Source organism: Octodon degus, unplaced genomic scaffold, assembly GCF_000260255.1.
Source record: "Octodon degus isolate 3935 unplaced genomic scaffold, OctDeg1.0 scaffold00074, whole genome shotgun sequence".
Lineage (NCBI taxonomy): Eukaryota > Metazoa > Chordata > Mammalia > Rodentia > Octodontidae > Octodon > Octodon degus.
In genome coordinates, this window is record NW_004524650.1 from 8,735,556 (window position 1) to 8,744,944 (window position 9,389).

A 9,389-nucleotide genomic window follows, 5' to 3' on the forward strand; every position below is an offset into this window, starting at 1 on the left:
GTTCGATTCCCGACCCTGCCTACCCAGGAACCCCAAGTGCACCATGTTGGCTCCAGATCCCCCAGGCATGGTAGCACTACACCCGTAATCCCAGCACTAGGGAAGTTGAGGCAGGAGGGTCTCTGCAAGTTCAAGACCAGCCTGGGGGCTACAAAAGTAAGCACTAGGCCAGCCCAAACTGCATAGTAAGACCTTGTCTCAAAAAGAAAAGTGCTATGCTTAAAGCACTTTAGAAGGACAGGATTATTTCAGGAGATCAAAAACTGGTATGTGAATCAGTTTACATTGAGAAATAGGAATATCAAGCAGACTAGGTATTCCTTTCTGGTAGTCAGTTCTTGGACAGTGTTATTGACAGTGCCAGGTTTTGTCTTTGAACTCTCCATAACAGCATTAGAAAGACTCCCTCTCCCACAAACATCTTTCTTTCTTTCTTTTTTTTTTTTTTTTTTTTTTTTGATGGTAGTTATTTATACAGAAGCTTGAGAACATTCTGTTTTTTCATATGTTTTTGATACTTTTATAACTTAAAATACAGTAAATTTCATGTTTTTTAATTCTACATTTTTCCCAGTTGCATTTTCAGAAGGCAACTTTTGAGAGTACCCAGCTTTTAGCTACTATTACTACAACAACTACTACTACAATTAATAATAATCTTTAACTTTTCTATGTAATAACTGTTCTTTTAAGTATACATGTATTAACTTTGTAGCCTCTCCAAAGTCCTGTAAGGTAGGTAACATTTTATATTGTCTATAACTCCAGCTTCTTGGGGCTGCAACAAGAGGATCACTTTTGTCCATGATCAGCCTGGACAATATAGTGAGATCCCTATGTTTAAAGTTTTTTTGTGCCAGGGAGATGGCTCAGTAGAATAAGTGCTTGCCTGGCAGGTGCAAGGGCCTGAGTTCAATCCCTGGTTCTGCAAAAAAAAAAATAATAAATAAATAAAGTTTTTTTGTTTTTATTTTGTAAATGAGAAACAACTGCTGGAAGATTGACTTTCCCCAGATATAATCAGCTTTTATGTACATCTAGAGTTCCAACCTCTCTGGTGTAGTTTTGATCTCTTAACCACTCTGGTTAGCATGCAGCAGCTTTTAGAAGGAAGTTTTCGGGTAGAATAAAAGAGACTAGAGAGATGGTTGGCCTGCGAGAGGTCAAGGCATCAAGGATGGCTGGGCTTCCAGCCTTTGAAGGATAATACACTGCATGATGTCCTGAACAGAAAAGGACAAGACAAGTAGACAAGAAAATCTTTCTTGTCTTGACTTATAAATTTTGTGTTTGAGATGTAGCACGCAATTAGAAAGTAAGGTTTCTTACTTTCTTAGTCCTGAGAATACTGGTAAAAAGCATGTATGATGCTTTGACCTCTCTCAGGCCAACCATCACTTTAGTCTCTTTTATTCTGCCCTAAAACTTCCTTTTAAATCCTACTGCTGCTAACCAGAAAGAATGGTTAAGAGAACTCAGAGAAAGTAGTTAAGGGAACTGAGAGAAAGAGGAGATTTAGGTGACGATTAACTTCAAGATTAGGTAATTGAATCACTGAGGACTTCAAAAGAGTTTACCTGAGTCCATAAAAAAAGAGAAAGAAGAGGCCAGGGATCCCCTCTTGAGGAATTAAGGAACAGCTGGAGAAGCAGAGGCTGATAGAGGTGAGGGTGAGCACTACATCAGTGAGAAGGAGATGAGAAGTGTGGTCAGTTGTTCATAGGCACTGTATGCCTCAGTGCTTTATATTTAGCATGTTCTAAATAGCTGGTGGGATTTAAGCATAGTGAAGCTTAGGCTTAATAGCTTGAAAATCTCCTTTGTAAGATGTAATATTTTAGGCAGGATAAATCTCTGTTACAGAGAACTGTCCTGTGCATTGCAGGATGCTCAGCAACAGCCATGGTTTCTGCCTATTAGATACCAGAGATAACCTCTCCCAGCCCCATGTAAATAATGACAATAAAACTGGTCTCCAGACCTTGCCACATGTCCCCTAGGGGGTAGGGAGCAACTCTGCCCTCAGTGGAGCACCTCTGAAATACTGGTAAAAGCATGGACACAGGAACTAGACAGACTTGTCCTGACTGCCACATTTTAGGTCTTGAACATCAGGGATACTGGTACTCTCTGAAGTTCAGCATTCACATCTGTAAATTGGGGAGAACAATCTTACTCCATGTAGTAAATTAGTATTAAAGAGTAACAGTGTTACTCTCCATAAGCTATGCACTCTTCTTTTAGCGTTACTAATAAACTTATTTATGTGCCAAAAAAAAAAAGAGTAACATGAGCTGCCTTAATGAAAGTCAATATTTGCCGTCTTTGTACCTATTCGCCACTCTCCCTTTGTACTAACTCAAGCTGTGAAACATTTATGTAGTGACTAGATATTGTGCAGCTGATAATTATACTTTTTTTTTTTTTGGCAAACAATTTTAACCTTTATTATTGTCATATTACATACATGATAAAATTAAATTACAAGTCATATAACTGAACAAAAAAATTCTTTATACAAGGTATATTTAGATGCCTAAATACAATCTGGCTTTAAAAATGAAATCATACATATATTATATCCCTAAGTGTGTCAAATCCAAAGATGTACAACAATGAGACTCCTGAAGGGGCAAATCCAGGTACCAACAAAGACACTTTTCTGAATTCCCATGTTTCACCAAGTGTCAAAAACCACCTATCTTTTAGTTCTTTTCTTACACATTATTCTGTATCCATATTATCAACATCTGATTGGATCCCTAGATTTAACTTCATTTTCTGTATGACATTCTCCACAGATACCTATCTTTAGGACCTGAACGTCCCACTGAGTGTCCATTGTCAGTGTCTGATTTGGGCAACACTTAGAAGGTTCTCATTCTGCTGTTTCTAAACCGATAATTATAAATTTTTTTTTCCTGTATTTTAGGGAAGGGTCTACAGGGTGTTCAGGGTCGCACTACTAGGTCAGACTCATAGAGATTCTCCTGTTTACAGCCTCCCAAGTACTGGGATTACAGGCATGCGCCACCACGCCCAGTCTCAGTTGCTGTCTCAGCGCGCCCCGGGGGTGGAGCCAGCATGGCCGGCCCGGGGATCGAACCCTGGCTAATCTGCTGAGCCACTTCTTTTATGACATACCAATTATTACCATACTGTCACTCAAGTAAATTTTTTTTTTAAAGGGTAATAAATGAAAAAAAAGACAGAAGGAAAAAAAATGTCACAGGACTGTCCTGCTACAATGCTGTATATGGTTAGATTTCTAAATTTCTGTATAAAAATATGTAATTATTTATTCATATTCTTTAAATATTTTTCATTTTTAAAATTTCCATATTCTGTAGAGTTTTAAAGTTTAACATATCAATACTTGATGGAAAATACCTGTTCCATGTTATGCCTAAGATGTTTGATATTCAGACAGATAGTAAGGTTAAACCCAACTGCATATGTTGAAGGGTAATAATAAGCTCTTCTGGAGGGTTAACAACCTAAGTTTGCAGACTGAAAATTAGAGAAATAGAAGGGCTGCAAGGACAGCCAACATTTTGGCTGGCCCTATTATAAAATATTTTAACAAAGATTTGGACTCCAAGGCCAGGTGTGGTGGTGCATGCCTATAATCTCAGACTGGGGAGGCTGAGGCAGGAGGACTACTGTGAGTTTGAGACTAGTCTGGGCTACATAGAAAGTTCAAGGACAGCCTAAACTGCTTAGAGAGACCCTGTCTCAAAACACAAAAAAAAGTTTGACTGCAATAATCAGAAGTCTCAAAGCTGGCATGCCTCTTACATTTATACTGAAGGAATAGGCCTATGTAGAAAGAAAGAAGTGCATAGTAGGAAACATACCAAATTTCCCTGAAAATTAATTAAATATGTTAATTAATAAATTAAATGTTAATTCATTATATTCAGTTTTGCTCCAAAAGATACAGTAGGGCTTATTTTTAGAGGATGGCTTATTTTTTTCATGTACAGCAGTCTACATGTATTATTTTTTTAAGTCTTTGTTTATTTGGTATAGGGTCATACTGTGCAGTTTGGATTTGTAGTGATCCTCCTGTCTCAGCCTCCCCAGAACTGAAATTATAGGCATGCACCACCATGCCTGGTTTCAGTGTCTCACATGGCATGAGGTTCCAGGGATTGAACCCAGGTACTTGTGCTTACCAGGCAGGCAATTAGACTGCCAACCTATAGCCCCAGCCCAAGTTTATAGGTATTGATGTACAATAATCTACATTTATTCATGTATTAAAAGCTACATTATTCAAATACAGTCATAGCTTCTGGAACACTGTCCTAATTCTCCAAACTCTGAATTCAAGTCTGAATTTGTTGCAACTCCTTTTCCTGTGGAACCAGTGTCTCTAGTGTCTTGTTAGAGATCTCCTTAACTGAACCATTCTTCTTCAGGTAACCTGCTCATTATTACAACACACATTATTTTGAATTGTGAAGCTTCACATTAGACATAATTACATCCATTCGTTACCACAACCACATTTTTTTGTGCATTATCTCTATACTCCAGTTGGTTATTTGGCAATAAATCTCTAGTTCATCTTTTTTTTTTTTTTTTTTTTTTTTGATACAAGGTGTCCCTACACAGTTTGGACTGCTAGTGATCCTCCTACCTCAGCCTCCCTTAGTGCTGGGATTATAGGTGTGTGCCACCACGCCACAGTTTGGGGGTGGCATGGCATGCAAAACTTGGGACCTTGTATTTGCCAGGCAGGCGTTTAGACAGCTGAGCTATCTGACTAGCCCCTCTAGTTCATCAATTTATCTCACTCCAAAGGTGCCTGCTTGGGTATTTACAAATACTTATATATAATGTGTATTATCATTTATTTTAAAATATTATTTAAGTCAATATTCATTTATATTTTATATTATAATTCAATTTATTCGTCATGTGTAGCACCAGACATACTAAATGTGTCTATCTGGCTAACAGTCTTAACTGTAGCTTATTTTTGGAGTAGGACTTATATTATGAACATGCTGAAAAATCATGCTAATGCTGATTTTCCAGTTATACCTTCTTTTCAGGGAAATTCAGTAGAATTTGACAGTAACTAATTAAGTTTTTGGAAGTAAACACAGGATTATTAAATAAATAATTATGAAAAATAATTCAAAAAATTGCTGATCTATACTATAAATTCCTAGTAAAATTCTAAATGTTAAAAGTCAAACTACCTCTTCCTGTGAGCAGCCTGAAATGAAAATGGTTCATTACTCTCTTTTTTTTTTTTTTTAAATTTTATTTTTATTTATTTATGTGTGTGTGTGTGTGTGTGTGTGTGTGTGTGTGTGGCCAGCTCAGCCCACCTGGGGGCAGGGCTTGCTGGCATGTGGTGCTGGGGGCTTGAACCGCGGTCTAAGTTCTTTGCTAAGCTTGTTCTAAGTAGGTGCTTTAGACCACTGAGCCATCTCACCAGCCCGGTTCATTACTCTCTTAACCCGGAAAACCCTACAAAATCATGCAAACCAAGAGGCTCAAATCTTCACAAATTTGCCCAGGCCATCAAGGGTCTGCATATCCAAAAGGCCACCATCTAAAGGATATCACCTTAAAGAGTAAAAGGGGCCTTTTCTGGCTTACAGTGCCAGACTTGGTAGGTGCGCCCAGGCCAAACAGTGGGGCTGGACACAGGAGCGGTGGCTCAAAAAGAGTGCTGTATTTTTGCTGCACATGCTTAAAACTGCAGAGAGGAATGCTGAACTTAAGGGTTTAGATGTAGACCCTCTGGTTATTAAACATATGCAGGTGAACAAAGCACCCAAGATGTGCCACCAGAATTACACAGCTCATAGCAGGATTAACCCATACATGAGCTTCCCCTGCCATATTGAGGTGGTACTTATTAAAAAGGAACCTTTTTCTAAACCAGAGGAGGAAGTTGCACAGAAAAAAAAAAAATATCCCATAAGAAACTGAAGAAACAAAAACATGGCACAGGAATAAATTATATAAAATAAATGCCAATAAAAGTTAAAAAAGTCAAACCACACCAAAAAAATCAGTAAAAATGACCATCAAAACTTTGAATAAAATAATAACAGAGTAATTTGGTATGCTTAAAATAATAGGCATAATTCAGTCTGTATTTATTGAACATTTATTTTGTTGTATTCCTTTGTAACAATACCTACTTTGTCACTTATACTGGTAATAGGTTACAGTAATGAAAAAAATCTGCCTATATGAATGGGCAGAATTTCATACAACATTAAGAGAAACATACATAATGAGTAAGTTGTATACAATGTAAAAAAGTTAAATACTATAGAGAAAAAAAAGCCCTAGAACCCCATGTGCTGGCTCTGAAACTGGGCATGGTGGTGCATGCCTGTAATCCCAGCACTGGGGAGGCTGAGACAGAAGGATCACTACAAATCTGAACTTATATATATGTAAGTCATATATATATGACTTAGCTGGGCACAGTAATACATGCCTGTAGTTTCAGCTACTTGGGGAACAGGGGAGAATCACTTGAGCCCCCAAGAGTTTGTGACAAGCCTGCACAACATAGACCCTGTCTCAAAATTTCAAAAACCCAAATCTTTATGTCATTAACTCTGTTAATTAGAACATGTAGGGAACATGAATATTAACAAGACAAACACTAATATAGCTTTACTTTTAACACCTGTGGTTACACTTTTCTGCTGGATGGTTAAGACCAAGTTAAAGCAAGACCTATATAACTAAAAATATAACTTTTGCTATCTGACAAGGTCATTCAAATTGGAACATGTAGGGAACATGAATATTAACAAGACAAACACTAAAGTAAATGAAATGAGCAAACTGAAAAGACAGTATTTTCTCTTTTGTGTGTGTGAACTATGTGTTCATGTACCCTAATACAGTTCTCCGGGCATTGTTAAGCCTTTTACCTTTACACATTGCTGCTTCAGAAGTGAATATTTTTTCTACAGGAGTCTTAACTTCTGGGAAGCCTCTCCTGCCTTTTCTCGTTGCAGATGACTGTTCTTCCTCATACTGTCCTTTATTGTAAGTCTGGGGTAAAGAGGAGGTATTGTAGGTACCATTTGGTTATCTTAGGTCTTTTTATGAAAGAATCATCCTACAATGTAGAATCTGAGAGTATAGATTTTACATCTCCCTTTATATGTTACAATGATTGTATTAGAGATTTCCCAAGGAACTTTAAAGGTTCATAAGCATTCCTCATTATATGAATCAGAAGACCAGAATTCTGTTAAGTGCTTACTCATTTTAAGCAAATTAACTCTCTTGTAAGGAATAGAGAAATGGGCTGGGGATATAGCTCAGTGGCACAAGCACCTGACTAACAAGCGCAAGGTCCTGAGTTCAATTCCTGTACTGAAACAAAAGAAATAGACACTATCTGAATCCTGGGAAGGACTAAGTTACCTCATATAAAGTAAAGATCCTTTTGCCTTTTTTCAGTGGAAGTACTAAACATTTTTAAAATGTTGATATCTATTAGGAGCCAACCCTAGAAAGTCTGTGGAGAAATATTGTAGGTCTCACTTGCTTCCTTTTTCCTGTTTCACAGAAAATTCTTTGTTAGAGGGACATAGTGTAAGTAGTCCTGTAGGTGTCAGTGTTTTACTCTAAGATGGTTTTGCAGGTTATCATCAAGACCATGGGCTGGAATCTTGTTGGTCCTGTTGTTCGATGCCTTTTATGGAATGATAAAGAAAATGATAAAACAAATTATTTTCTAATGCTTGATTTACTGGTAAAGGTAAGTTAATAAAACTAGGCTAACTTTGTTTTAACATATAGTGGTATTAAAATTCCTTATAGCTCATGAAATACAGATGAGAATTTGGGAGAAGAGCCCAATCTTATTTAGTTGAATGGGCAATTCCATTGTAACATTCCTCAAATTTTCTTTCTATTATTTATTTATTTATTTATTTTTGAGACAGGGTACTCCTTTGTAGTTCAGGCTACCCTTAAACTTTTGGCGATCTTCCTGCCTAATCCTCCCACATGCTGAGATTACAGTCATGCCTGGCCTTCTCCACCTATATACATATACATATATAGATATAGATATAGATATAGATGTAGATATAGATATATATACATAGATATGAATTACCTAACTTTATGTTTGACTACAGATTCAGTTTCCAGGGAGAGACAAAGGATGCTGTATTTTAACAAATAGCATTATTGTATAGTCAAAGAATTCAGTGTTTAATCCTATCTTTTTACAACATTGAGCTAAAATGTCAGTGTACTTTCCTCTGGAAGTTCTAAAGTTAGAGTGCAAGTGATCACAATGGAAGCATGAAGAGGAAGTTGAACACAGATCAATTGTGATTTAAACCCTTAGAAAGATATTGGTAAAAAGCAGAGTAGAGTTTTGTAAATACATAATGGCTGTATATAAATATATAATGTCAATATATAATATAAATATATAATGGCTTGGATAACTTCTGAGGAAAAACACTTAGGAAACTTCAGGGCTGGGGAGATGGCTCAGAATAAGCGCTTACCTGGCAAGCGCAAGGGCCTGAGTTCAATCCCTGGTTCCATGAAAAGAAAAACCAAAATGGAAAATGCAGAGGCCAGTGCAAATATGCACACGCATGTGACTCAACCTCTAGATGTGACTGAAGGCTTTTAACAAGGCAAATAGTCATGGTCCTGCCTTCAAAAGTCTTGCCTCTTAATCCTATTATAATGCATATCTGTAATCCCAACACTCAGGAAGTTGAGGCAAGGTTGCCAAGAGTTCAAGGCTATCCTGAACTACATAGCAAGACTTTGAATCCAAAAAACAAATTTAAGAAGGCAGCAGTCAGGCATTTAGCTCAGTGATATAATGCCTACCTGGCAAGCGTGAGAACCTGAGTTCCTGGTCTCTCCCCTTACTTCCCAAAGAAAAGAAGGTGGTACATAAGCTGGAGAGCCAGCTCAGTGGTACAAGTGTTTTCCTAGCATGTGTGAGGCTGTGGGTTCAAGCTTCAGCACTCCCAAAATAAAGCAAAACAAAAAATAAAACAAGAAGTAATAAAATAGAGCCAATCAGAAGATACAAAGTTCAGAAAGTACTTAGACTCTGGACTAGTCTAAATACCCTGGCAATATGGGATAGGAAGGTCCACCTGCTGGAAACTGGGTATCTAACTCAGCCTGCAGAGGAGGTTAAACTCAAAGGAAACTTGAGCTCTGGTAATCAGGGTGTCCCTTTCTGTACTCTTAAACAGTGATATGAGGCATTTTACTGTGAAACAAAAGAACTGTATTTTCTTTCTTTTTTTTTTTTTTTTTTTGGTTTGGGAACTTCTTTATTCTTTTTTTTTTTCTACAGTTTTATTGATAAACAGATAGCAATGAGACAGTTTCAAATCAAATCA

At 37.2% G+C, this 9,389-nt stretch overlaps 1 protein-coding gene across 2 annotated transcripts in view; it reads left to right on the top strand.

Moving 5' to 3' along the window:
• Glmn (glomulin, FKBP associated protein) overlaps nt 1–9,389 on the top strand; it is a 48,074-nt gene that overhangs the window by 2,148 nt on the left and 36,537 nt on the right. For both annotated transcript variants that reach the window (XM_004635756.2, XM_023720338.1), the window contains exon 4: nt 7,643–7,759. In XM_004635756.2, coding sequence (XP_004635813.1) covers nt 7,643–7,759 — 117 coding nt within the window. The remainder of the gene's footprint in view (nt 1–7,642; nt 7,760–9,389) is intronic.